This window comes from Solea senegalensis, linkage group LG15 (genome assembly GCF_019176455.1).
Source record: "Solea senegalensis isolate Sse05_10M linkage group LG15, IFAPA_SoseM_1, whole genome shotgun sequence".
NCBI classification, from domain to species: Eukaryota; Metazoa; Chordata; class Actinopteri; order Pleuronectiformes; family Soleidae; genus Solea; species Solea senegalensis.
In genome coordinates this window covers 21,052,461-21,079,717 of record NC_058035.1, presented here as the reverse complement: position 1 = coordinate 21,079,717, position 27,257 = coordinate 21,052,461, and the positions used below count along the sequence as shown (strand labels likewise).

The window sequence follows — 27,257 nt, the reverse complement described above, 5'->3', positions numbered from 1 at the left end:
TGAAGAATGACTCAGCAGAAAATAATGTCAAAGGAGCTACGTTTGTTTTGTTCCACATTAGCAGGATTAGGAGACGTAGGGAAAAGCTAGCTAGCTCACTAGTTAGCCATAATTTATAGGTTTTTATGTTGTATTTAAACTGAAAGACAAAGCAGCAAACTATCGGGACTAAAGAATAATGTCAGCACAATATCGTTTTGAATTAGCAAATGGATCATTTCCATGAGATGTTTGGTGAATGAATGACCTCATGCACAGAAAAATCTCCCATGACCCATCTGTGGGTCCCGACCCAGTATTTGGGAACCACTGGATGAGAGGACGAGCGAAGGAAAACATAGCGGTGTATAACATGTCGTTTTGTTGTCTCCGGAGTTTCTGGAGAATCACCAGGAGAAATGCTGCATTCCATTTATGTCAGAAACTCGGAAGCTGAGATCCTGACAGGAAGTGTTCGTGTGGGAGTGAAAGCACTGTCTCAGCAGCAGGGGGCGCTCCCATCATCTGTTTACCTGGTGTGATGATGTCACAGCGGGAACTCCCCTGCCCTCACTTGTGATGACACTGTAAGTGATTATCTCTGATGCCCCATTGGCTGAGGCAGTGGAGGATGGGATTGGCTGGCAGCTTGCCTTTGAGGAAGTGGCCGTGGACGTCAGCTGATTGATAGAGATTGGAATAGGAGGGGTGACAGGGAGGAAGAGGAGGAGCCAGAGGAGGAAAAGCTGAGTCGAGTCTGTAAATCCACGATGAGCTGGCTCTGCTGCCGACAACAAGTGTTCACCAGAGAGAGAGGATAAAACGAGGTTACTGTACAACACAGAGAGAGGGGGAGACGAGGTTACCACGGCAACTCAGGAGACGTGCTGCAGCAGCGAGGACAACAGGACACACAGGTAAGGTTGCAGCTCTGTGTGTGTGTGTGTGTGTGTGTGTGTGTGTGTGGTGGATAGAGCAGTGCATGCTGGGAGGGTGAGTTGGAGGAATCCTATTAGCAGAGTCCAGGAAAAGTAGGACTAATTGTATCTTATCTCTGTGTGTGTGTGTGTGTGTGTGTGTGTGTGTGTGTGTGTACGCTCTGTCTTCTCATGGTCATGTTATCTCAGTAAAGACATTTTCCTGCTGCACTTCACCACACTCACTGGTGTGTGTTCAGAGTTCAGAGGTCAATGTCCTCCTGTGTCTTAATCCAAGCAAGAAAACTAAACTACACACACACACTCATACACATTAACTAGTAAAGTTCGAAACTTAAGTTTGAATCACACACACACACACACACACACACACACACACACGCTGCTGCCTCCATCACTGAAGTGACAAAATCAGACATTTGAACTTAGTGTTTGAAATCCAACATTCATATTGACTTCAGTGACACAAAGTGACCACACGAGGCAGCAGGGGACCAGCAGCTCCTGTGTCCCTGCTGCTAAAATTACTTATTTTCTCTCTGGACTTTGGTGTGGGAGAGTGAGTGATTGAGTGTGTGTGTGTGTGTGTGCGAGTGAGTCGTTTAGAAACTTTCCAAACCAATAGTTTTGTTTGTATCTGCTTCAAAACATGTGAAAAGTTATTGGTCTGGAAGTTTGTGGATAAACATAGATAGATATTAATGAGATAATATTATGTTCTGCTTCATGCCACAGGTTGAAGAGATGTTGATCAAGTGGAGGATGGACCTGATAATTTAGTCCAACTCCCAAAAGACTTTTGATAAAGATGGCGACCAGAGGGCGGAGGGACTTTCTGTGGAAATAACAAAGGCTCTGAGTTGCCAGCATGTCTCAGGCAGGAAAAGTCCTCCACCTGTATGTGGAGGTGAGGTCTGTAGCTGATGGGGAAGAGAGGATGCTGGAAAGAGGAGATCATGGAACTGGTCACCGCATGCTTCAATGCCCAGACATCCTCCCTCTGTCTCAGAGGAGCTCCACCCACTCAAGTCCAAACCACAGCCCAGATCTTTCTCCAGTCACCCAAACTAACGCTGATTGTGGTAACCAGAGTGCACCCTCTTTAAAGACCTCCTCCAGGCACTCTGTCAGTTTTCATCTCCAAAACCCAGACACAACAGGGTCTCCCACCCGGTACCATCGACAGGATGTGTTGTGTGATGACTTAGCTCAGTTACTTCAGGTAATTTCACCTGAAAGGTCTGGTCCTGGATCACTGGGATGCACACGTTCCTCTGACATGGATCACTACCAGGAAAGGGTGCTAATCCCACCGTCATCTATCCCCTTGGGAAGGCTGTCTGTACCCTCCACACCCACCAGCAGCCGTAGATCCTGTGAGGTCACAGGGGTGGGGAATGAGGAGGGGAAAACATCTGTGGTGAGCTTTGGCTATGTAGAGAAATCTAACGTTCACAGCATGGGCAGCCGGAGTCCTTGTGTGTGCCAAACTGAGTCGGACAATCCTTGTAATAGGACAAAGGGGCAGCTGCTAAATACCCACCTCTGTCAAAGGCTGAGTGACCCAACGTGGTACAATGGCCAGTCGACACAGGGTGACCCTTTTCTTAATCCCCCTTACCCATCTCCACGGGATTCGCCTCACTTAAAGAGGGCAACTGTGGATGCAGTAGCCAGAGATGCCACTCGCAGGGCTGTGGAGGAGTTTGGATCCCCACAACTCAGACGGCAGTTTGCAGGCCACGGCCCAGAGGCTTACAGCCCCACTCTGCCACGGCACTACCAGCCTCCACGCTGCCGGTCCTTGGGGGGCTCACCAGTCTTTCCCCGGAACACCCTTACCCTGTCACCCAAGATCCAACTCTTGGACCTGGACAGGGGAATGTGTCGTAATTCATTGAATGGAATACCCAGAAGTCCAGCTTCTAACCACCTCTGTGCCCACACAGGATTCTCCTCACCCTCAATCACTCCAACCAGAACACTAAGCTCACATAGCCTGCCTCACAGACAGCAAAGTCCTTGGTCAGGGGACGAGAGCACCAGATTGTCCAGTAAATTTCATCCACCTTTACCTGCAGGAAGACCCACAGACATCCAGCATGAAATCCCAAATAGCATTCCGTCAACCATCAACCAGCCCAAGTTTGACTACCAAACAAGTACAAACTCCCACCTTTATGTTAAAAGTAGCTATTATGCTGCAGATGGTAAACAGCACAGTGCTTACAAAAACTCTGACGTTTCCAGCAACAGTCACCACAAACCTTTACGCTGCAGTAGCAGAACCAGTGATGCAGTAAGTCCTTCCGTTGGAAGGAGAAGTGTCTCCCCGTCCTTAAATCCTGAAGTGGCTTACAAGTTAGCGGTGGAGGCTACTAGACTGTCCACTATTTTAGCAGACAGACGTACTCCCTCTCCAACTCCTTCTCAGGCTGAGTCACTAAGGTCAGAGAGTCCAAACACTGGAGGGTCTTTCCAAAGAGAATCCCAACCATATACCGCTCTTCAAGTTCAACACTCCCCCGAACCTCTGCAGGAAGTTGACCAGAACCATCAGTTAAAAACAGTGACCAGACAAGGACGTGTGTCTCCCCTCCCCCCCCACACAACCCTCCCTTCATCAGCATCTCCAGCTTTGCCAGCCAGGCTCCACCGAGCTGGAGCTTCTCAGTCACCTGTCCTAGACCCACGGCAGCATTCACCAAGCCAAGTCATGTCCATCCTGCATCGCCACCTGCCTCCACAGTACACTGGAGATCGCAAATCAGCTGGTGAGGAATGGGGCCCATATGATAACCTTTCAGATAGATCATCTTGGGACAATCATGAACTCCCCAACAGACTTCTCTCAAGCCAAAAGACGGATGCTTGGCCTATGAGCTGGACCTCCAGGCAACAGGACTGCAGGGAAGTTGGACCTGTCTTCTACAATCCAAGCAAAGAGGAGAAACATAGGAAGGACAGGGAAGACGAAGGAGTTATGACGTCAATGCAGGGGAACCAGAGGTCAGAGCTGAGGGAGGAGTTTCAGGACCATAGCAGGGCTGCTGTCACCTCCTCTCAGAGCTCCAGTGGAGTGACGGGCAGCATTGGAGACAGTTCTCAGCTTTTTCCCGAAACGTTGAGCCAGTCCAGCCACGATACAGCAGACACTGGCTCCGGAATACAGGTCGGCTGGAGGGGAGGGTGGTCAGGGTTCTGTTGTGTCCAGACTGAGAAAGTAGTGGTATAGAATAGTATGTAGAGTTCTGTTTTGAACCAGTGACGCGTGGTCATACATCTGCAGAGTAGCACCATCATCTTTCAGTTCAAGTATCTGCTTTTTTAGCAAATATTACTTAGTTTTTGTGAATCAACAATATTTTCAAAGACTGATGTATGGTTTCATGTCATTCATATGCCATAGGGCTCTGTGTTGCGATGATGTCCACTTCCTTAGAAACATAATTACATAAGACCAGGGTCATACTTTCCTCATCCTTGTGTCCACAGATGTCCCCTGTGGTCTATGTGACATTAATGTCCATGCTAGTATGTGTGGACCCTTGTGTGACCCTTGACAATCTCAAGCACCTCCATATTTTATGACCATGCAGACTGTACACCCTGAACTGAACTGTATCATGTGATCACAGTGTGGTGTTTCCTCCTGCAGACGGACAGCGGCTCGGCGCCGACTCTGTCCTCGCGGTCACAGAAAATCGCCAGAGCAAAGTGGGAGTTCCTGTTCGGCAGAAAGACAGAGGAGGATCACTGCAGTAAAGGTTTGTTCTTTATTAAACCTCACACTGCAATTATGATTATCCTGGTTTATTGCGGCCACTGAAGGTCCAGATCTTCAGCTGAATCAGATTATTTTAATCCTGGAAAACCTTTCACAGAAAATAAAAACCAACAAAACCAGTGTTTTATTCATTACAGTAAACAAACAGCTTCTCCAGCTCCAGTCTTCTTCTAAGCCAATTAGTTGGAGCTTAGCATCAACTGGAACACAGTGTCACTACACACACACACACACACACATAAACAAACACTATTCACTTCCTGTTCCTGGGCAGCGTTTGTTCTGTAAAGAGAACTTGACTTGTGACCGAAGTACTGTATTGTCAGTTCAAGTCCCCTGAACTGGCACAAGGTACCCAATCCCCATTGCTCATTGTTGACTGGACACTCTAAATTGACCCCAGCCACTGGTGGGCCACATCTAATGTACCTGTGCCAGTCCCAAGCCTCGATAAATGGGAGAATTGTCAGGAAGAAACTGGTATTATCATATCATGTTATCCCCAGTTATCAGTAAAGGCTCTGTAATAGAGCCCTGAGGTACACCTCGAAGACTTCATCATTGATATTCATCTTTATTCCTGGCAGATACCTCACCCACCAGCTCGCCCAGCCCCACCCCTCCCTCCTCCTCTTCCTCCTCCTCCTCACACTGGAAGCCAGCCAATCAGAGGAGGGGGCGGGAAGGCGAAGAACGGAAGCTGTCGCATCATAAAGTGCAACAGATTGAGGTGGAGCTGGTTAGTCCAAACCTCCGAGGTGTCAACCCCAAGACTGGCGTCATCCGCCGCACCATTAAATACTCTGAGACGGATCTGGACGCGGTTCCGCTGCGCTGCTACAGGGAGACCGACCTGGACGAGGTGGTGTGGCTTCACCTGGACGTATCTCAGTGTTCATGTGTGATTTGTACGATTACTGATGGTGGTTGATGATTATTGTTGTGTAGGTGATGCGGGCGGAGGCAGAGGAGGTGGAGGTGGAGGTGGATTCAGCCTTTGGCAGCCACCGCGGTGTTCTGGGAAACTGCAGCTTCAGTCCGACTGAAGTCTCCCCAAAACCTCGTACAGGTGGAGGGAGGGAGGGAGATGAGGAGGAGGAGGAGGATGAGGAGGAAGAGGAGGAAGGAGTGGTCAGCTGGGCCAGTGTCAGGATGCTGGGAGACAAACAGAGACAACGAGCTGCCAAAGAAGAAGACGAGGTGTTCAGTCTGCTGCTGAAGGGGTGAGACACTTTCCACTGATCAATCCTGTTTTTAAGCATGTGTCCTGCTGTCTGTCTAACTGTGAGACAAACACCAGAAACTGACTGATTTTGTTTTCCCAGGTCGTCAGAGGTGTCCTGCGACGTCAACAGTGGCCTCAAGTCTCCGATTTCTATTGGCAGCCCTCGCCTGCCCTCCGATAGCAACATGGATTCCTTCAGCCGCCATTTTGAAAACATCATGGAATCTCACCGCGCCAAAGGAACCTCGTACAGCAGCCTGGACAGTGTTGACCTTTTGACCTCTGGATCCACATCCGTGTTTACCTTTGACTTGCCGACCCTCACCCCAGAGATCCAGGTAGGAGAGTCACATGGTTCTGATGAGGCATATGAGTCACATGGTTCTGATGAGTCACATGGTCACATCGTCTCGTTTGTGTGTTGCAGAGTCAAATTTGTGACAGTGCCAAACAGATCATCGAGCTGAGCTTCGCCCCGCTGGCCCGTCCAGATCCAGCCGCTTCCTCTGAGACATCGCGTTCCGAAATCGCCCTCAGCGCCTCAGTGGGCAGGCTCCGGGGCGGGGCCAAAGAAATCTCCAGCCCTCCGGTGCGGACCAGGTCAGAGAAGGACTCGTGGCGTCGCTCCAACAACAAAGATGGTTTCAGAAAGACGAACTCGGCACCGTCGCTCCACAGCAGCCCCAGGTGAGTCACGACCGACGTCCAGGACGAACAGGTTCAGACACTCGTCCACGGTCCCTCAGATTTGTCTGTTGGATGTTTGTTTGTTTTCATGTAAGTAACTTGATTGTCTGTGTTGGTATATTTGAACAAAGGACCCACAATGCAGTTTGGCTTCATTTAAAGTGACAGAGAAGTCTGACAGTCAGACGTTTGGTTGTTTGTTGTACTTCACAGGTGTGAAGTATTGTTTTTGGTGGCTCTCTGTTTCCGCACTTGTTTGCAATATGAGCAATAGGGGCCAAAGAATTTTGATCCTGATGTGGATTTGAACATGCAACCTTTACACATACTTGTTGCCTGAAGTGTTGTTTTTGTGGTGGTTTGTTTTGTTTGTGTTGGTTGTAGGTCGGTGGTTTTTTGTTGTTGTTTATTGTTGGTTGTAGGTCATCTACGCTGTAGATCAGGGGTCTCAAACTCAAATGACCTGTGGGCCACTGATGGTCTCGTGTGGTCAGTCAGGGGCCAGTCAAGTGAAAAAACGTTATGAGCTCATATCATCAATATGCCGTATTAATTCCTATTTTTTATATGTGCACTATTGCCTCGTGTGAGCTTCTCTGTCTTTTATCCATTCTTCTGTACAGCACTTTGGTTGTTTGTTTTAAAGTGCTTTACAAATAAAGTTGGATTAGATTGGATAATTTCAAAATGTAAGTGGTTGTTTTAATATGCAACAATAAAAAAACCCATTTATGGTGCAAAATGAATCTATTCATTTAAAGATAAAAACATATAGAAATGACTCGTTACAACTTGATATTGTTTGGAGGGCCACATGAAATCGATTGCCACATGTGGCCCCCGGACCGCCACTTTGAGACCCCTGCTGTAGATGATGACGTGTTTTGGTTGTAGTTTCTTTTCTTTTTCTGCTGTGTCATGAGTCATGTCCACTGATGCTCGTCTGTGATTGGTTAGATGAGTTGACTCCAGCTGAAACCAGTCTGTGTCTCTGTTGTTGTTGTTGTCGTCGTCGTCGTCACATTTTCCTTCTTTACTTGATTTAAAACTTATTTCCCATCAGACGTGGATGAATGAAATCTGCTGTAGTGACAAGATTCAGCCATGTGAGGGCGCCAGAGATACACTGGGAAAGGCTACTGTGTTTGTGTGTGTGTGTGTGTGTGTGTGTGTGTGTGTGTGTGTGTGTGTGTGTGAGAGAGAGAGCACACGCCCAGTCTGTCAGACAACACATGAGTTTAATTATAGTGTATGTGACGTGAACACACAGTCAGATCTGTGTGTGTGTGTGTGTGTGTGTGTGTCTTAAACCAAACCTCATTGAACCTTTAGACAATTTTATCAGAATCAGTTTGATGTTTGAAAAGCAGCAGCTCATGTGAGAGGATGATGACGACATGAATACAAGTGACACGATGAAGAGGTGACAGGATGACGGGAAAATGACATCACAAGTTTGAGACAATTGGATGAAATGGTGAAAGGAGGACACAGTGCTGATAAAATGAGATGAGACAATGAGGAGATCTGAGGTCTGGGGTGGAGTGGTTTAGTGTTTAAGACCAGTACCCTGTGTGCGAAAGACATCATGGTCGCAAGTTCGACTCGCTTTGGATAAAAGTGTCTGCTAAATGACATGTAATGTGATCTGATGAGAGGGTGACATGACGTCATGACAACATGAAACAATATGGCCAGACTTAAAGATGAGAGGATGAGACTGAGGAAATGGGAGGGTGAGACTGAAGAGATGAGAGGATGAGACTGAGGAAATGAGAGGGTGAGACTGAGGAAATGAGAGGATGAGACTGAGGAAATGAGAGGGTGAGACTGGGGAGATGAAAGGATGAGACTGAGGAAATGGGAGAGTGAGACTGAAGAGATGAGAGGATGAGACTGAGGAAATGGGAGGGTGAGACTGAGAGATGAGTGGATGAGACTGAGGAGGTGAGTGGATGAGACTGAGGAAATGAGAGGATGAGACTGAGGAAATTAGAGGGTGAGACTGGGGGAGATGAGGAGGAGACTGGGGAGATGAGAGAATGAGACTGAGGAAAATGGGAGGGTGAGACTGAAGAGATGAGCAGATGAGACTGAGGAAATGAGACGGTGAGACTAGGGAGATGAGAGGATGAGACTGGGGAAATGAGAAATGAGGGTGAGACTGAAGAGATGAGCAGATGAGACTGAGGAAATGAGGCAGTGAGACTAGGGAGATGAGAGGATGAGACTGGGGAAATGAGAGGGTGAGACTGAAGAGATGAGAGGATGAGACTGAGGAGATGAGAGGATGGACTGGAAGTGGGAGGTGAGACTGAGAAATGAAAGGATGAGACTGAGGAAATGGGAGGGTGAGACTGAAGAGATAAGGATGAGACTGGGGAAATGAGAGAGGGTGAGACTGAAGAGATGAGAGAGGGTGAGGGAATGAGAGGAGACTGAAGGGATGAGAGGGTGAGACTGAGGAAAGAGGGTGAGACTAAGGAAATGAGAGGATGAGACTGAGGAAATGAGAGGGTGAGACTGGGGAGATGAAAGGATGAGACTGAGGAAATGGGAGAGTGAGACTGAAGAGATGAGAGGATGAGACTGAGGAAATGAGAGTGAATGAATTTACATGTCAGAGGTTTGATGTCATCGCTATAACTATACTAAAAACACACATTTTTAGTATAGTTAAATGTCCCTTATACACACACACGCACATACACACACACACACACACACACACACACACACACACACACACACACTCACTGTTTTATCAGGAAATTCCAGTTGGATTCATTCAGTGTTTATAAGACAGACCTCCCACTCTCAGAAAACTGAAAGCCACTCCTGAAACAAACTCTGGAATCTTTCCCTTCCCTCCTCCTCCTCCTCCTCCTCTTCATCCATGTGGATCTTTTCCATCTGTTGTCTAGTCGCCGTGACCTCTGACCTCTGACATGCTTTCACTCACTGCAGTTTAAGTTGTTTCATTCTTTAGTTTAAGACGACAAAGTGAATATATTTGTGCTGTTCTTTATCAGAAATGCCCGGGCTACAGTTCATTTTAAAGTAAAAGAAAGCATAGATAAAATATGCATTTAAATCTAATAACAGTGAATGCAGTGAGTCGTCTCACAAACATAAATACTTTTTAAAATGTCAATCATAAAATAGAAACTTCAGCCTCCTGAGAAAAGAATCTGCACAGAAGAAAAGAGAGAAACTTCCAGGAAGGTCAGCGGAGGGAGAGGAAGGTAAGAGGAGACAAAGAGAGGAAGAGGGGAAGGAGAGGACAGAGGGAGGAGGAGGGGGAGGAGCATCCCAGTTCAAACGGGAGGAAACACAAACCTCCTTCCTTTAAGAGGAGGAAAATAACCCGGCAGATGAACGAGAGCAGACGGAGGAGAGGAGAACGAGAGAAAGTGGTGAGGAGAAGTCGTGGAGAAACTGAAGTTTTTTAAAGAAGAAGAGGAGAAACAGAGGAGGAGAAACAGAAGAGGAGAAGCAGGAGGGAGGAGGAGAAGCAAGAGGGAAACAGAGGGAGGAGAAGCAGAGAGGAGAAACAGAGGGAGGGGAAACAGAGGGAGGGAGAAACAGAGAAGCAGAGGAGGAAACAGGGGAGGGCTTGGAGGAGGGAGGGAGAAGCAGAGGAGGCAGGAGGAGAAACAGAGGGAGGAGAAGCAAGAGGAGGCAGGAGGGAGGGAAACAGAGGGGAGGAGGAGAGAAACAGAGGAGGGAGAGGAGGGAGGGAAACAGGGGAGGGAGAAGCAGAGGGGGAGGAGGAGGAGGAGAAGCCCAGGAGGGAGTGGAAACAGAGGAGAAACAGAAAAGGAGGAGTAGAGCAGTGAACATATGAAGGAAGACGCCGCTGCTGATGACGCTCGACCTTTTTCACCACAGGGAATAAACACACACTCCCTGATGATGTCATCATCATCATGATGATGACATCATCAATGACATCACTCTGTTCCCCCTGTGGTCAACCCCCCCACGCTGACAGCTGCTGACATCACAGGCTGGGCTGAGAGTGGGTGGAGCCACAGCATCAGAGTGATGGCGAGCTACCTGCTCTGCTGGGGGGGCGGGGCTCTAGAAGACAGGTACCTGTATGCCCCGCCCTACCCGGCTGTGTACAGGTGAGACCTGCAGTCATTCAAATTCACTTTTATAAAAAAGGTCTTTAAAGTCTGGAATTCTTCTCCTTGTCTGAGGCTAATATTAGCATTAGCATCAGTGTTAGTGGTTGTTTACGTCTCTTTGTTGTTTTCGCTGTCACTATGTGGCTAACTGTTAGTTACCGTGACAAAATTACAGCACTACTGCCGAAGTTAGCATGCTAACAAGTTAGCCCTGGCTTGTCTCCATGGTTTGAGATGTAAGAAAAATAAAATTGCACTGCTGCTAAATGCTGCTAATGCTAATACTTTGTTAAGACTGTGAGGTGCTTCTCACATAAATGTCGCCATGTGGTTAATGCTAATAGAAATTCTCTCATTATTATGAAGTTATTGAATGAGCACATGAATCAACATGTTAGCAAAAAGCATGAATGTAAAATTGCTGCAGTTAGCACAGTAGCTAAATTACATTCGTAGTCCCAGTCTGCTTTGCTAATGTTAGCGCTGCTAAAATTAAATGCTTGTTGCTACTGTTAATGCGACATTAACGTGGCTAACATTAACGCTTACTCACCATAATGACTGGAAATAGCAGTGCTGCTATGGTCACATTTTACACTAACTGTGTATGTGTATGTTTTGCATTGTTGTCGTTCACCTGATTAAAGTACATGTTTCTAATGCTAACATTAGCTTTTGTTTTGTATCATAAATCAGTCACAGAAACATGTCAGGGTGTTTGTAGAGATATGTGATCATGTAGGGAGTGAGTGTGTGTGTGTGTGTCTGTTTGTGTGTGTGTGTGTGTGTGTGTGTGTGTGTGTGCATGTGTGCGTCTCTGTTTGTGTGTACATATATATGGGGGTGTGTAGAAGTAGGTATGTGTGTGTGTGCATATAGGTGTGTGTGTATGTAGAGGGAAAGTGTCTGTGTGTGTCGCATTATGTTGTGTGTGTCTCTCTGTGTGTGTGTGTGTCGTGTCTGTCTGTGTGTGTGCTTGTTTGTGTGCATGTTGTGTGTGTGTGTCTGTTGTGTTGTGTGTGCGTGTGTGTGTCTGTGTGTGCGTGTTAGTGTGTGTGTGTGTTTGTTGTGTGTGTGTGTCTTGTCGTGTGTGTGTTTGTGTGTTGTGTCTGTGTGTATGTGTGTGTGTGTGTTGTTGTGGCTTCACATTGACACACCCTGGATAATAACAGTGTGTTCTTCTCTTAGACTTTTTTTGTCCTATTTTTGTTCCACTTTTATTTTCCTCACACTTGGATCTCAGACTCTTGTGTCTTCTCTAAACTGTCACGTAAGACTCTCTCTGGTCCTGTGGACCGAACCATTGTGGACTCAGAGAGGAGGGGAGTCCACAGACTCATGGTCACAGGTCTGGTGTCAGTGTGTGGTCAGTTTGTTTGTGGACTGAAGTTCCTGAAATGTTTTCACAGGAAGTTTGTAAACCACACACACACACACACGCACACACACACACACACACACAGACACACACACACACACACAGACACACACACACACGGGAATCAGGAGTTGAGGGGAAGTGGACGTCGTTCGACCACTTCCCACTTTCTCGTGTATGAACTATGACATCACTTCCTGTTTGCGACGTCTCACTGGGGTTTTCATTGTTAGCGTCGGTCAGTGAGACGGCGACGGTGATGATGAGGTGAGTGATTGATCTGTGATCAGCTGACGATGGCGAAGAATTTGTTTGTTGTCATCGCTGCGTTCACGTCAGACAGATGAACCACTTTGAAATGTTGTGGTTCCTGTGTGCAGCGTAACCATGGAAACAGTGAGTGAATCACTGCTGATGTTTGTGTTTCTATTGATTGATTATCGAAAAGCATCTGTTAGAGTAATAGTTAACTCAGGTGTTATAATCTAACTAACATTAGTTAACTTTTATTCATCAATTTATTTATACAATAATTTCAATTATAATTTAAATAAAACTGAATTATTATTCATTTTCAAGACTAAAAATACTTATTATCAATAGCTCCAATGAATGATCATTAGTTAAGTTGATATTATTATTAGTTAAAGTTACATTATTCACAACTAATTACTATTCATATTTTTACTTGTTTGTAACTTTTTACAGAAAATATTTTTTTTCAGCCTCTGTTTTATAATAAATAATAATAATAATAAATTAATAATAAAATTTTATTCACACTTTTCACCAACTGTCACATGACCACTCAGGACCGCTGTGTGTGTGTGTGTGTTGTAGAGAGCGACAGGTGAACTGCCCTCCAGAGCTTCTGTACCCTCAGGCTGACGTAGCGGAGCGACTAGCGCACGGCGGCAGCGACGACGCCCTGACTAATGGCACGAAGGCCGACCTGCCGGCGGCCAAACGTCTCGCCAAGCGTCTGTATCACCTGGACGGGTTCAGGAAGTCTGACGTCGCCCGACACCTCAGCAAGAAGTCAGTGTGTGTGTGTGTGTGTGTGTGTGAGTCACGGATCAGATGCTCTGTTTAACTCCGCCCCTTTTGTCTGCCTGCAGTAATGAGTTCAGTCAGAAGGTGGCGCAGGAGTATCTGCGAAACTTTAACTTCAGCGGTCTGACCATCGACCAGGCGCTGAGGTGAGTTCTGTCCTTGTGTCTAGGCTCCACCCCCAAGCACAGACAGGCCAATCACATTGACCTGGGCGGGGTTTACCACAGGTGATAAATTGCTGTGTCATGGTTTCAGGTTGTTCCTCAGCCAGTTTGCTCTGATGGGAGAAACTCAGGAGAGAGAGAGAGTGCTGAGTCATTTCTCCAAGAGATACAGAGAGTGTAACAGTACTGACAACACTGAAGGTACCTGTCTGTGTCTGTACCTGCCTGTACCTCTGTCTGAGCCTGTCTGTGTCTGTACCTCTGTCTGTGCCTGTCCGTGTCTGTGCCTGTCTGTACCTCTGTCGTTGCCTGTCTGTGTCTGTACCTGTCTGTGTCTGTACCTCTGTCTTAACCTGTCTGTGCCTCTGTCTCCTGTCTGTACCTCTGTCTAAACCTGTCTGTGTCTGTGCCTCTGTCTGAGCCTGTCTTTGTCTGTGTCTGTACTTCTGTCTGTGTCTGTACCTCTGTCTGTGTCTGTACCTCTGCCTGTACCTGTCTGTGCCGGTACCTCTGCCTGTACCTGTTTGTGTCTGTACCTGGCTGTACCTGTCTGTGTCTGTACCTGTCTGTACTTCTGTCTATATCTTTACCTCTGTACCTGTGTCTGTGTCTGTACCTCTGCCTGTACCTGTCTGTACTTCTGTCTGAGCCTGTCTGTGTCTGTACCTCTGTACTTCTGTCTGTACCTCTGTCTGAACCTGTCTGTGTCTGTGCCTCTGTCTGTACTTGTCAGTGTCTGTACTTTTGTCTGTATCTGTACCTGACTGTGTCTGTAACTCTGCCTGTAACTGTCTGTACCCCTGTCTGAACCTGTCTGTACTTGTCTGTACCTGTCTGTACCTCTGCCTGTAGCTGTGTCTGTACCTGTCTGTACCTCTGCCTGTACCTGTCTGTGTCTGTGCCTCTGTCTTAACCTGTCTGTGCCTCTGTCTGAGCCTGTCTTTGTCTGTGTCTGTCTGTGTCTGTACCTCTGACTGTACCTGTATGTACATCTGTCTGAGCCTGTCTGTGTCTGTACTTCTGTCTGTATCTGTACCTCTGTACCTGTGTCTGTACCTCTGTCTGTGTCTGTACCTGTCTCTGCCTGTACCTGTCTGTGTCTGTACCTGTATGTGCCTATGGCTGTACCTGTCTGTGTCTGTACCTGTCTGTACTTCTGTCTGTACCTCTGTCTGAACCTGTCTGTGTCTGTACTTTTGTCTGTATCTGTACCTGACTGTGTCTGTACCTCTGTCTGTACTTGTCTGTGTCTGTACCTGTCTGTACCTCTGTCTGTTCTTGTCTGTGTCTGTACTTCTGTCTGTACCTCTGTCTGTACCTCTGCCTGTAGCTGTGTCTGTAACTGTCTGTGTCTGGTTGTCTTTGTGTTGTCCTTGTGTCTCACCTGTCTGTCTCTCTGTCTCACAGACAGTGTCCACACGTTGACCTGTGCCGTCATGCTGCTGAACTCTGATCTCCATGGAAACGTGAGTCTTTATCTGTGACCTCGAGCTAACGTAGCATCACTGCTAATGTAGCTTAGCTCGTTGCAGCAGATTAAATAGAGAATCAGGTTTTTCTTCTTCTGTAGTGTGAAGTGAAGTCATGGCAGATAATGGGTGCAGTTACAAACATTTACCTGGTTTTGGGTGTGTGTGTGCGTGTGCGCGTGTGTGGTGGTGCGCGTGCGCGCTGCGCAGTGTGTGTGTGTGTGTGTGTGCGTGCAGTAGAAGCGGGGAAGAGAATGTCCTGCAGTCAGTTTGTCTCCAACCTGGAAGGACTCAACGATGGAAGAGACTTTCCTAAAGATCTGCTGAAGGTACACACACACACACAAACACACACACACACACACACACACACACACACACACACACACACACACACACAATCACCACTCAAAAACCTGAATGTAGGAAAAACTTATTTTGCATAAAAATTCATTATAAATATTTTTCTTTTCTTAAGTCATTTGGTTTAGTGTCATGTGTGTGTGTGTGTGTGTGTGTGTGTGTGTGCATACAGTGTGTGTGTGTGTGTGTGTGTGTGTGTGTGCATATCAGTGTGTGTGTGTGTGTGTGTGTGTGTGCATATCAGTGTGTGTGTGCATGTGTGTGTGTGTCTGTCTGTATGTGTGTGTGTGTGTGTGTGTGTGTGTATCTGTGTGTGTGTGTGTGTGTGTGTGTGTGTGTGTGTGTATCTGTGTGTGTGTGTGCATATCAGTGTGTGTGTGTGTGTGTGTGTGTGTGTGCATATCAGTGTGTGTGTGTGTGTGTGTGCATGTGTGTGTGTGTATGTGTCTGTCTGTGTATGTGTGTGTGTGTGTGTGTGTGTGTGTGTGTGTGTGTGTGCATATCAGTGTATGTGTGTATCTGTGTGTGTGTGTGTGTGTGTATCTGTGTGTGTGTGCATGTGTGTGTGTGTGTGTGTGTGTGTATCTGTGTGTGTGTGTGTGTGTGTGTGTGTGTGTCTGTCTGTGTGTGTGTGTGTGTGTGTGTGTGTGTGTGTGTGTGTGTGGCAGTGTATCTGTGTGTGTGTGTGTGTGCATATCAGTGTGTGCGTGCATGTGTGTGTGTGTGTATCTGTGTGTGTGTGTGTGTGTGTGTGTGTGTGTGCATATCAGTGTGTGTGTGCGTGCGTGTGTATCTGTGTGTGTGTGTGAACACCTTGCCTGCATTTACATTCAGTCTGTGAGTCGTCCTCATGATTGACAGCTGAGCAGGACAGAAGGGGGCGGGACCAAGCTCCCAACACTGTGCCCTGATTGGCTGCTGCCTGAAGAAAATGCGCATAGAGAGAGAGAGAGAGAGAGAGAGAGCGAACGAAAGAGAGAGAGTGAGAGCAACAGTCCTGAACAGAGAGGACAAGAAGAGGATGGAGAGAAGACAAGAGGAGGAATAAAAGAAGAGAAGAGCGGGAAAAACCATAAGAAGAGGAGGAGAAGAGTGAGGGTGAAGTTGGAGGACAAATCAGAGGAAGGAGGGATTCTCTGTCTGTCTGTCTGTCTCTCTCTCTCTCTGTCTGCATGTGTGGGTGTATTTGCTCGCCCCTGCCTCCCTCTCTCCCTCTCTCTCTCTCTCTCTGTTGCGTCTCCTCCGTCACGCAGCTTCGTTTGCAGTGCAGGGATTTTTATTCTTCTTCTGCACCAGGACCATCATCTTCATCATCTTCATCATCATCTTCATCAGCAGCTGTGTGAATGTTTTGTTTCTGTCTGGGTTTTTTTCTGCAGCTGCTGATGATAAATCTTCATCCCTTCATCTGAACACACACACACACACACACACACTGCGTTACCGTGGAGATCTGACTCGTACGAGGTGTGAAAGTCGTCTCGTTCTGACGTCGTCTTGACTTGTGTTTATTTTCACGTTTAAAACTGTGAATGTTTATATTTGAAATCTCATCTTTTTACTCATTATTATTATTAGAAGTCATTTTTTATTTCACATAATTCAGTTTTATGTGAAGTTATTTTCATTTATTTATAGAAACATTTCAAATATAACTGTTTTATTGATTTGTTGGAATCTTTGAAACTTTAAAGAACACGCTGAGTCAGAGCTTCACTGAGGACACTTCACTCCACACTCACTCCTCGTCTCCTCTCTCCTCGTCTCCTCACTCCTCGTCTCCTCTCTCCTCGTCTCCTCACTCCTTGTCGCCTCTCTCCTCACTCCTCGTCTCCTCTCTCCTCGTCGCCTCACTCCTCGTCTCCTCTCTCCTTGTCGCCTCGCTCCTCGTCTCCTCGTCACGTCTAAAAGTCGCGTTGTAACTTTATCGTAAAAGAAGTCGCGATGATCGGCGTGAACAGCATCCACTCATCCGGCCGCATGCGCTCTCGCTCGCTCTGCTCGGTGCGCAGTGGGCGGGACTCGCGCGAGAGCGACCCCTTCAGGTACCCGCGAGCGCCACGCTCCCGCTCCCTCAAACCGCTCGCCTTCCCTGACCTGCTGGGAAAAACGCAGGACGGACACCCGCACCCGCAGAGTCGCAAGAAGAAGGTAAAAACTCACCACAGGGGGGCGCCACACAGACACCCGGGATTAATTTACAGAAGAAACAAAGACGTACAAGAAAAATGTTTTTAATTGAGCTTTTAATGGTTTGAAAATATCCTTATAAGACCGTCACCGTGGTTACGACCCCGAGTGACCCTGAAACCAGGTGCTGTTAACGGTTGTTTTCAATCCTTTAATGTAAACACGGAAAAATAAAACAGATTCTGAAATTTCACATTTTAATGATGATGATAAATAAGATAAAATTTGAAATCAATTATTTTGCATTAAAGGAATATTTCAGGTTTTTTAAGGTGTGGTTGTTTGAGTGAAAACATGATTTTGGAAAAAGTCGCCGTCAGTTTAAGTCTACGATATCATGTCTTTATCTCACTGTGAGACACTTCTGTAAACCACTCACTCTCCCACACCAAACACCATACAGTGATTTTTGCTGCTCCTCTGCTGCCTCGTGTGGACACTTTGTGTCACTGATGAATGTCAAAATAAAATATTTTAAAAGCCGAAGTGACAAAATAAGACAATTGAACTTAGTGATGGAGGCAGCATTGGACCAGCTGCTCCTGTGTGTGTGTGGGGGGGAGTGGTTTACAAACTTGAGTTTCCTGTTGTTTTTGCAGTTTTTTCTGAAGTTAACACACACACACTCACACACTCACACACACACACACACACACTCTCTGTAAGTGTGACTGTTGTTTCTCTGCAGACTCTCTACAGCTCCATCAAGAACGAGAAGCTGCAGTGGACCATGTAAGTTTCTGTCACTGTGTGTGTGTGTGTGTGCATGTCTCCCATATTTAAGTCTCTGTTGCTATGGTAACTGTTCCCTGCTCCTTTCCTCCATGTAATTACAGGTCAGCCTCCCAACGCCCAACACCACACACATACAGTATACATGTATATACACACACACAGTATATACACACACAAACAGTATATATATACACACACACACACACAAACAGTATATATATACACACACACAAACAGACACACACACACAAACATATATATACACACACACAAACAGTATATATATACACACACACACACACAGACAGTGTATATATACACACAAACAGTATATATACACACACACACACAGACAGTATATATACACACACACACAAACATACACACACACATATACACACACACACAAACAGTATATATACACACACACACAGTATACACACACACAGTATATACACACACAACAGTATATATACACACACACATAGTATATATACACACACACACACAAACAGTATATATACACACACACACAGTATACACACACACAAACAGTATATATACACACACACACAGTATACACACACACAGTATATACACACACACACACACACATAGTATATATACACACACACACAAACAGTATATATACACACACACACAGTATACACACACACACAAACAGTATATATACACACACACACAGTATACACACACACAGTATATACACACACACACACGTATATATACACACACACACACACAGTATATATATATACACACACACAGACAGTATATATACACACACACACACACAAACAGTATATATATATATATACACACACAGACAGTGTATATATACACACACACACACAAACAGTATATATACACACAGACAGTATATATACACACACAGTATATACACACACACAACAGTATATATATATATATACACACACAGACAGTGTATATATACACACACACACACAAACAGTATATATACACACACACAGACAGTATATACACACACACACAAACAGTATATATATATATACACACACACACAGACAGTATAAACACACACACAACAGTATATACACACACACACACAGACAGTATATATATACACACACACAGTATATACACACACACATATATATATATACATACACACACACACACAGACAGACAGTATAAACACACACACACAACAGTATATATACACACACACACAAACAGTATATATATATATATACACACACACACAGTATATACACACACACACAACAGTATATATATATATACACACACACACACACACAGACAGTATAAACACACACACACAACAGTATATATACACACACACACACAGACAGTATAAACACACACACACAGACAGTATATACACACACACATACATTCACAGTGTATGTATTAGCATTAGCGTGTATCCTGTGTGTGGTGCTCTCTGCTGCCTCTACTGGTTGGATTACACCTGCAGCGGGTGATACAGATGAGATGACCTTTGACCTCTGCGTTCACTGAGCTGACCTCTGTTTTTTTGTAAGTGATGAAGAGGAGCTGAGGAACTCCATGTCGGAGCTGGCCGACGTCCGAACAGACTCCGCCTCCCACACCATGAAACGACTGGGGAGTGGAGGCAACCCGCTGGTGGGCGTCGCCCAGCAGGCCGACGGCGAGCTCTACAAGAACGGCTTCCTGGTCCGAAAAGTCCACGCTGATCCTGACGGGAAGAGAAGTACGTCAGTCCACGTGGTTATTCATCCATCCATCCTTCTATTCATGTATTAATTCATCATCCATTTCATTCATTCATCCATCCATCCTTTTATTATTTCATTCATTCATCCATTTATTCATCCATTCATTGTATGACAAACGTGATTATATATAGAATTGAGAATCTGGATGCAGGACGATGATTGAAACTCCAAAATCACACAGATTTAATCCGAGTTTAATCTGAAATTGTATATGTAGGAGTGTGTAATTACACATAAAATGAATTAAAACTGAGTCTGAATTTAATCTCAAGTGTAATTTAATCTGAAATGACTCAGCATTTTAATCAGAGTTTAATTACAGTTTTAAAATGTAATCTAAATTTAAAATGAATTCAATCTGAATTTACTGTGATTTTTGTTCTGAGTTCAGTCTGAGTTTAATCTGAGTTTAGTCTGAGTTTAATCTGAGTTAAAGTGGAACACTGAGATGTTCCAGGATCCCTGAACATGTTTTATTTATTAATATACGTTCACATGTAATTTTTTCCCATGATGCCTTGTGTTTCTCAGCGCCGCGGGGGAAAAGAGGCTGGAAGTCTTTCTATGCCATGTTGAAGGGTCTGGTTCTTTACCTGTACACACACACACACACACACACAGCAGGAGTCGTATAAATCCATCATAAACGCTGTGATGTCACTGGTGTAGTGAATGTAAAAGGAGGCGTGGCCTCAATAAAGCTGCTCTATGATTGGACAGGACGAGTATCGGACAGAGCGGGAGTTGACGGAGGAGGACGTGAGGAACGCCGTGTCCATACATCACTCCCTCGCCATGAGAGCGGTGGACTACAGGAAGAGACCCAACGTCTTCTACCTGAGGACGGCCGACTGGAGGGTCTTCCTGTTCCAGGCGCCGTAAGACCACGCCCACCACCACACTCTGATTGGTCCTTTTCAGATCACTGCTAACAATGTTTTCAGTCTCCATACTGAGCTAGGCTAACGTCTTCTAGTGTCTTTGCTAAACGAGTCCACCTGTTTCTGGTCTTCATGCTAAGCTAGTCCACCTGTTTCTCTATTTCTGGTCTTCATGCTAAGCTAGTCCACATGTTTCTGGTCTTCATGCTAAGCTAGTCCACCTGTTTCTAGTCTTCATAATAAGCTAGTCCACCTGTTTCTCTATGTCTGGTCTTCATGCTAAGCTAGTTGCTACATGTTTCTTGACGTTAAGCTAAACTGCTATTTCCATATTTCCAGTCTTGATGCTAAGCTAAGCTAACCCTTGTATCCATGACAACAGAAACCCTGAACAGATGCTAAGCTAACCCTTGTATCCATGGCGACAGAAACCCTGAACAGATGCTAAGCTAACCCTTGTATCCATGGCGACAGAAACCCTGAACAGATGCAGTCCTGGATCACACGCATCAACGTGGTGGCGGCCATGTTTTCAGCTCCGCCCTTCCCCGCAGCGATTGGCTCTCAGAAGAGGTTCAGTCGCCCCCTGCTGCCGGGATCCAACACCAAACTATCGCAGGTACAGACCGTTGCAAGGGTTTGTGGGTAATCGACAGTCGGAAAAAAACACTCCCATGATCCTTTGTGCTTTGTGTGGACAGGATGAGCAGGTCAAATGTCACGAGAACCGCTTCAGGGCGGTTTCCTCCGAGCTCGCTGACCTCCTGACCGCCTCTCCAGACCGTAAGGTCAAAGGTCGTGAGCTGGAGGAACACAACCTCCGTCAGGAGTACCTGGAATTTGAGGTGAGTCGGCACATTTAAAAAAAAAAAAACTTTATTACTTTTAAAGAGACGCTGACTGATGATGTCATGCTGTCAAAGGTCCCGCCTCCGCTCACTAACGTCTGCGTCCTCTCGTACAGAAAACTCGTTACGGTACGTACGCCATGCTGCTCAGAGCCAAACTGGCGAGCGGAGACGAGGACCTGGTGACCTTCGAGTCCCGCCTGTTCGACGACGGCGGCCTGCAGAGGGCGCACTCCAGTCCCACGCTGCCTCAGGACACCGCCGGCAAGGACAAGACCCGCGGACACAAGACGTCAAAGAGCCTGAAGGTCACGTCGTCTTCGTCGTCCTCGACGATGAAGAGTGGCGAGGACAGTGGCGAGGACGCGAAGAAGAAGAACGGCAATGACGCACAGCTAGAGCTGCACGCGCAGAGCAAACAGGAGGGGGCGCCATGAGACGCCGCCACAGAGCACACAGGCTGACACCCTCTTTAAACCTTTTCTGTTATTCCTCAGGTGGATCCTGATTGGCTGAGCCAGCATGAGGCGTTTGAGGTCGTAGGAGAGAAGACGCTTGATTTCCTGTTACCTTTCATTTCAGGGACTTTCAGGAAGTGACAGAGTGTAAAAAAAAATGAGTCAACGTTTAGTTTTACTCCAGAACCTTTCCAGGACATTCCAGAACCTTTCCAGGACATTCCAGGACCTCTCCAGGAGGACTTGTTGTAGGTACTTAAATGTCAGAGCGACGCACACTGACCTCCTGTTTCATCACCGTCACTCATTCTCCTAGCAACCGACGGGGAGCAGGTTACCATGACAACCACATATGACAGATGTGGGAGTGTTGCTGCGGTAACTGGGGTGGTGTGTGGTATGTTGTGATGTCTTTGTGTGTGTCTTTGTGTGTGTCTCTGTGTCTTGGCGTGTGTGTGTGTGTCTGTGTGTGTGTCTTTGTGTGTGTGTCTGTGCGTTGTGTGTGCGTATGCGTGTGCTTTGTGTGTGTGTCTCTGCGTTTGTGTGTATGTGCGCGTGTCTGTGTGTGTGTGTTACTTTTCTGCTGATTTTGTACGAAGAACATAATTTGACCAAATCACTGAGGACAATAAAAACATGAATGATGGTGATGGTCATGATCAGAATGTAGTGACTGATATCAGACACTAGGCGGCAGCAACTAAAACTCGAAACAGTTACCAAAGTAAAAGCCCCGTCTTATTTTGACAGGTCCTGATCAATCATCTGTAAAAGCTTCATCAGAAATGGTTCAGGCTGTTTTTGAATTATCGTTGAAGTTTTCTGTGAACGGAAACAGGAAGTTCTGAGAGTCCAACAGGAAGCTCTTAGGGACAAACAGGAAGCTCTTAGGGACAAACAATATGATGAACAAATAGGAAGTTGTGAGGAACGTCTTTGAGACGCCGCTTCAGACGGGAAAAACAAAATGAAGGAATTCTAATTCAAACAAGTCGATTCCCATCAGTCACCTGTTCTGCTGCCATGGTGGACATGGACCTGGACCTGGACCTGGTGTCTGATTACGACGTCCTCCATTTTCTGATGTTTCTTTATTAAAAGCTGGCTCATTAAACCTCTGAGCACGAGGACGTACGTGATGGCGTCCTCCTGCCTCACTCGTCCATCCCTCAGTGTCTCGCAGGAGGACGCCTCGTCCGGACCCTGGCGCCTCGTCCGGACCCTGGCGCCTCGTCCGGACCCTGGCGCCTCGTCCGGACCCTGGCGCCTCGTCCGGACCCTGGCGCCTCGCGTTGTAAATAAACGTCACGTTGAGAAGAAGCCATATTGTTTTGCTCGCTGCGACTTCAGGCACTTTCTGTGTTTTAGGTGAAAACAGATGACGTGGAATTTTATTTTATTTTTTTTGTTTTTGTTTATTTTTTTGTTTCCTTGACGTTGACTTTTGTGTCAACATGTTTTATTTGTGGCTTCGCTGCGGCCGAAATGTTTGGCTGCTCGCAGGCCGGACGTTAGCTGTACATACTGTCTACTTCCTGTGACGTCATGACGTAGTGAAACTGCCCACACCTGAGGTTAGAATGTGTCCAAGTAATCAGATTACATGCCGGGGTTATTTGATTATGTCAATGTACTTTGGTAATCCGATTACATCAACATATGTCCAGCTAATCAGATTACATCAAAACTTGTCCAGATTACAACGTGCTCAGCTAATCAGATTACATCAACATGTGTTCAGAAATTCAGATTACATCAACATGTGTTCAAGTAACCAGATTACATCAACATGTGTGCAGGTAGTCAGATTACATCACCATGTGTGCGGGTAATCAGATTACATGGGCACATATTTGGGTGATCACATTTTCACTAACACATGTTCAGGTAAGTGTTGAGGTAATCAGATTACACCAACTGGGTCCTTGTTTTTAGACTGCAATAATGTGTCCAGGTAATCGGATTGCTTTTACGAAGTTATGGTAATCAGATTACGTCACAACTGTTGAGGTAATCGGATTACACAAATATGTGTCCAGGTTCTTAGATTATATTAACATGTGTTGAGGTAATCAGATTACACAAATATGTGTCCAGGTTCTTAGATTATATTAACATGTGTTGAGGTAATCAGATTACGTCAGCGTGAGTTCAGGGACACACCGGTGAGGTCTCTGATGTGATGAGTCATGTTTTAGAGTCACAGAGATGTTTCATTTCTGAAGCTTAGAAACAAAAATAAAAACATTCTCAAATCAAAACAAAATGATTTTCCTTCTTTCTGCACAAACTTTAGGTTTTTCACAATAAAATGTGTTTTCAAAGCAAAGTTAATGACAAACGGATTTACCTGTCAATCAAGAGGAAAACAAAAAACCTGAATGAGAACAGGTCATTCCTGAGGCCCCGCCCACTGTTGCCAGGTCTTTAAAATGGCGGCTGCAGGTGCACGACCGGCTCAGACGCCGCGGTTCTCTCTGCGGTCACTCGGCGAACATGTACCCGGACAACGACACCTTTGCGCCGCTGAGCGAGTTCAGCTTTGAGCGGCGCTTTGACGACAGAGACGCGGTTCAGTGGATGCAGCAAAACTGGTGAGTCACGTTTCCTCTTCATCTTTAACGTGACTCTGAGCTTTTCCGCCGTGTGGTGTCGCTATACCCTGAACTCCATTCACAAATATGTGTAAATAACGCAAATGTGTTGTAGAAAAACAAACGATAAATGTTTACAATGACTGTGAGTGACGTTTCTGGATGTTCCGGTCCCGGGTGTTGTTTCGGCGTTGGTCACTTTCAGAAACGGGTTCTTATTTGAATACGTTTCCACCTAAACCGGTTCACTCGAAACCAAAGCGGACCCGAGGAGACGGGGTGAACAGGGTAGACGGCTATCTCCTCTGCTTGTTTTCATTGAAACAGAGTCAAAGTGTTTAGGTTTGGTTTAAGCCGAAAACAGTAGCTCATGTTGATTAATTGGAGATGAATTGAAGCGATTTTCGTGTCTACATCAGTAAAATGAGCTGATTGCTCAACAGGGTTTGGTGAAGCACGGATTTAAATTGAAGAATTCCTGGGATTACACAGTGGTGACGTGAATGAAACAGCTGCATCACACATTCCACAGCTGACGGAACCGTGACAATGAGTTGTGTTTTTAAAAGTGTTTATTTTTGAACTGTGTGTGTGTGTGTGTGTGTGTGTGTGTGTCTCTCGCAGGAGTAAAGCGTTTGTGTTCAGCGCTCTTTACGCCGCCCTGGTGTTCGCTGGGCAGCACTACATGAGGCCGCGACCCAAACTGAACCTGAGGCGTCCACTCGTCCTCTGGTCACTGTGTCTGGCTCTGTTCAGGTAAAACACACACACACGTAATGTTACACGTTACATGTTGTAACGTGTAACATTACATGTTACATTACATTACATGTCATTTAGCAGACACTTTTATCCAAAGCGACTTACAAGGGAATTGAGTACAACCTGCCAGGGGTGGAGTTGAACCTGCAACCATGATGTCTTTTGCACAAAGGGTATCGGTCTTAACCACTGATCCACCCCACCCAAAACCCAAGAAATTGTCAAAATATGGCATCACACTGAACCTTTTATTATTCCATTTTGTCTGAAAATGTGTTTTAATCGAAACTTAAACTATCACAGTGTCACAAAGTAAACCTTTGTTAAATACACTTGAAACAGACAGGATGATAAAGATGCCACCTTTGTGGGGAAAAACACTATTTTTGAGCTTATGAGACACAAAACCTCACAATAGTCGTAAAATAAAGCTAAAAATGAGTTTTTCCAGCTAATTTCAACATCATTCTCATTTGTAACGTTTAAATCTAAATGTCTTATTTCAGGAAATCTCACCAAGAGAATTTTCACTTTCACGTATTACAAGCAAAAATATCATCGTGTTGTCCGCGCGGCGTTTGCCTCGCTGCGTTGTCCGCGCGGCGTTTGCCTCATGTTGTCTTTACGTGTTTGTGAGCATGTCCGTGTTGTGTGCAGCATCATCGGAGCGGTCCGCACAGGTTCCTACATGTTACACGTCCTGAGCAGCGCCGGATTCCGCAGTTCCGTGTGTGACCAGAGTTTCTACCGTGGCCCGGTCAGCAGGTTCTGGGCGTACGCCTTCGTCCTGAGCAAAGCTCCAGAACTCGGTGGGTCACATGATTCCGGAGGTTGTCGTGTTTTTTGTTTGATCTTCTCGTCGTGTGGACTGACGTGTCTGTGGCGCCCCCCGCAGGTGACACTGCGTTCATCGTGCTGAGGAAGCAGAAGCTGTTGTTCCTGCACTGGTACCATCACATCACCGTGCTGCTTTACTCCTGGTACTCGTACAAAGACATGGTGGCCGGCGGCGGCTGGTTCATGACCATGAACTACACCGTGCATGCGCTCATGTACAGCTACTACACGGCGCGCGCCACTGGCCTGCAGGTGCCCCGCCCCTTCGCCGTGGTCATCACCAGTGCTCAGATGGCTCAGATGGCGATGGGACTGACCGTGTGTGGGCTGGTCTACGGCTGGATGCCGCAGGGCGATTGCCCCTCCCACATGGACAACGTCAGGTGGGCGGCGCTCATGTACCTCAGCTACCTGCTGCTCTTCTCCAACTTCTTCTACCACGCCTACCTGCGTCGCAACGGCGGCGGCAAGATAACGGAGAAGACGGAGTAGATGAGGAACGGTTGCCTAGCAACTGAAACTAATGATTTTAATTTAATGATTATTTTGGATTATGTTGTGGAGTCTGGGGTCAAAGGTCACAAGTGGTTTGCATGTTTTCACGCAGGTTGGACGGGTTTCACCCACTGGCCCCGCCCCCATCAGCTAAGGAGGAGGTGAAGCCGCCCCCCTTCGTCTCATTCACTCGGTTACAGAAAACCTGTTTACACACGTAACCATGGCAACACGTGGAAGTATTGATCAGTGATCGGTCTCTGAACTCACGTCACATGTTTAAGACTCCGCCTCCTCCATCATGTGTGTGAAGATTGACAGCTCCTGTCTCGGGTGTTTGTTGAAACCATGACGACGAGATCAAAGTTTTTTTTATTTATTTTATTTTTTGTTTGTAAAAAGAAAATAAATTTTTTTTTAAAGTTTGAAAAAAGTTATTTTTGATCGTTCAGTGTGTGTGTGTGTGTTACAGTGTGTGTGTGTGTGTGTGTGTGTTG

At 46.1% G+C, this 27,257-nt stretch overlaps 2 protein-coding genes and 1 long non-coding RNA gene across 3 annotated transcripts; all 3 read left to right on the top strand.

Moving 5' to 3' along the window:
* Positions 1–654: 654 nt before the first annotated feature.
* Positions 655–22,463, top strand: LOC122781848. The gene is made up of 19 exons (XM_044045912.1): positions 655–896; positions 1,653–4,089; positions 4,576–4,684; positions 5,292–5,569; positions 5,653–5,927; positions 6,030–6,267; positions 6,357–6,616; positions 12,968–13,165; positions 13,246–13,326; positions 13,436–13,545; positions 14,752–14,814; positions 15,057–15,142; positions 18,055–18,098; positions 19,670–19,860; positions 20,417–20,480; positions 20,587–20,763; positions 21,241–21,385; positions 21,468–21,611; positions 21,731–22,463. Exons 2-19 carry the CDS (start codon positions 1,786–1,788, stop codon positions 22,049–22,051), a joined length of 5,088 nt encoding a protein of 1,695 aa, XP_043901847.1. The 5' UTR covers positions 655–896; positions 1,653–1,785; the 3' UTR covers positions 22,052–22,463.
* A 138-nt stretch (positions 22,464–22,601) lies between these two features.
* On the top strand, positions 22,602–24,338 carry LOC122781850. The gene is made up of 2 exons (XR_006361862.1): positions 22,602–24,140; positions 24,199–24,338. It is a non-coding gene; the product is annotated as an uncharacterized LOC122781850 (long non-coding RNA).
* A 133-nt stretch (positions 24,339–24,471) lies between these two features.
* elovl6l (ELOVL family member 6, elongation of long chain fatty acids like) lies at positions 24,472–27,152 on the top strand. Its single transcript, XM_044045908.1, has 4 exons — positions 24,472–24,666; positions 25,291–25,422; positions 26,086–26,237; positions 26,324–27,152. The coding sequence occupies exons 1-4, from the start codon at positions 24,569–24,571 to the stop codon at positions 26,755–26,757; spliced, it is 816 nt and encodes a 271-aa protein (XP_043901843.1). The 5' UTR covers positions 24,472–24,568; the 3' UTR covers positions 26,758–27,152.
* The last annotated feature ends 105 nt before the right edge of the window (positions 27,153–27,257 follow it).

What these genes read in the sequence shown, in the direction of transcription:
- elovl6l (XM_044045908.1), top strand. Translation starts at nt 24,569, where the DNA reads ATGTACCCGGACAACGACACCTTTGCGCCGCTGAGCGAGTTCAGCTTT. An exon ending in CAGTGGATGCAGCAAAACTG is followed by an intron (nt 24,667 to 25,290) that starts GTGAGTCACGTT and finishes TGTCTCTCGCAG; the next exon opens with GAGTAAAGCGTTTGTGTTCA. An exon ending in GAGCAAAGCTCCAGAACTCG is followed by an intron (nt 26,238 to 26,323) that starts GTGGGTCACATG and finishes CGCCCCCCGCAG; the next exon opens with GTGACACTGCGTTCATCGTG.
- LOC122781848 (XM_044045912.1), top strand. Translation starts at nt 1,786, where the DNA reads ATGTCTCAGGCAGGAAAAGTCCTCCACCTGTATGTGGAGGTGAGGTCT. An exon ending in ACCATCGACCAGGCGCTGAG is followed by an intron (nt 13,327 to 13,435) that starts GTGAGTTCTGTC and finishes TCATGGTTTCAG; the next exon opens with GTTGTTCCTCAGCCAGTTTG. An exon ending in TGATCTCCATGGAAACGTGA is followed by an intron (nt 14,815 to 15,056) that starts GTCTTTATCTGT and finishes GTGCAGTAGAAG; the next exon opens with CGGGGAAGAGAATGTCCTGC.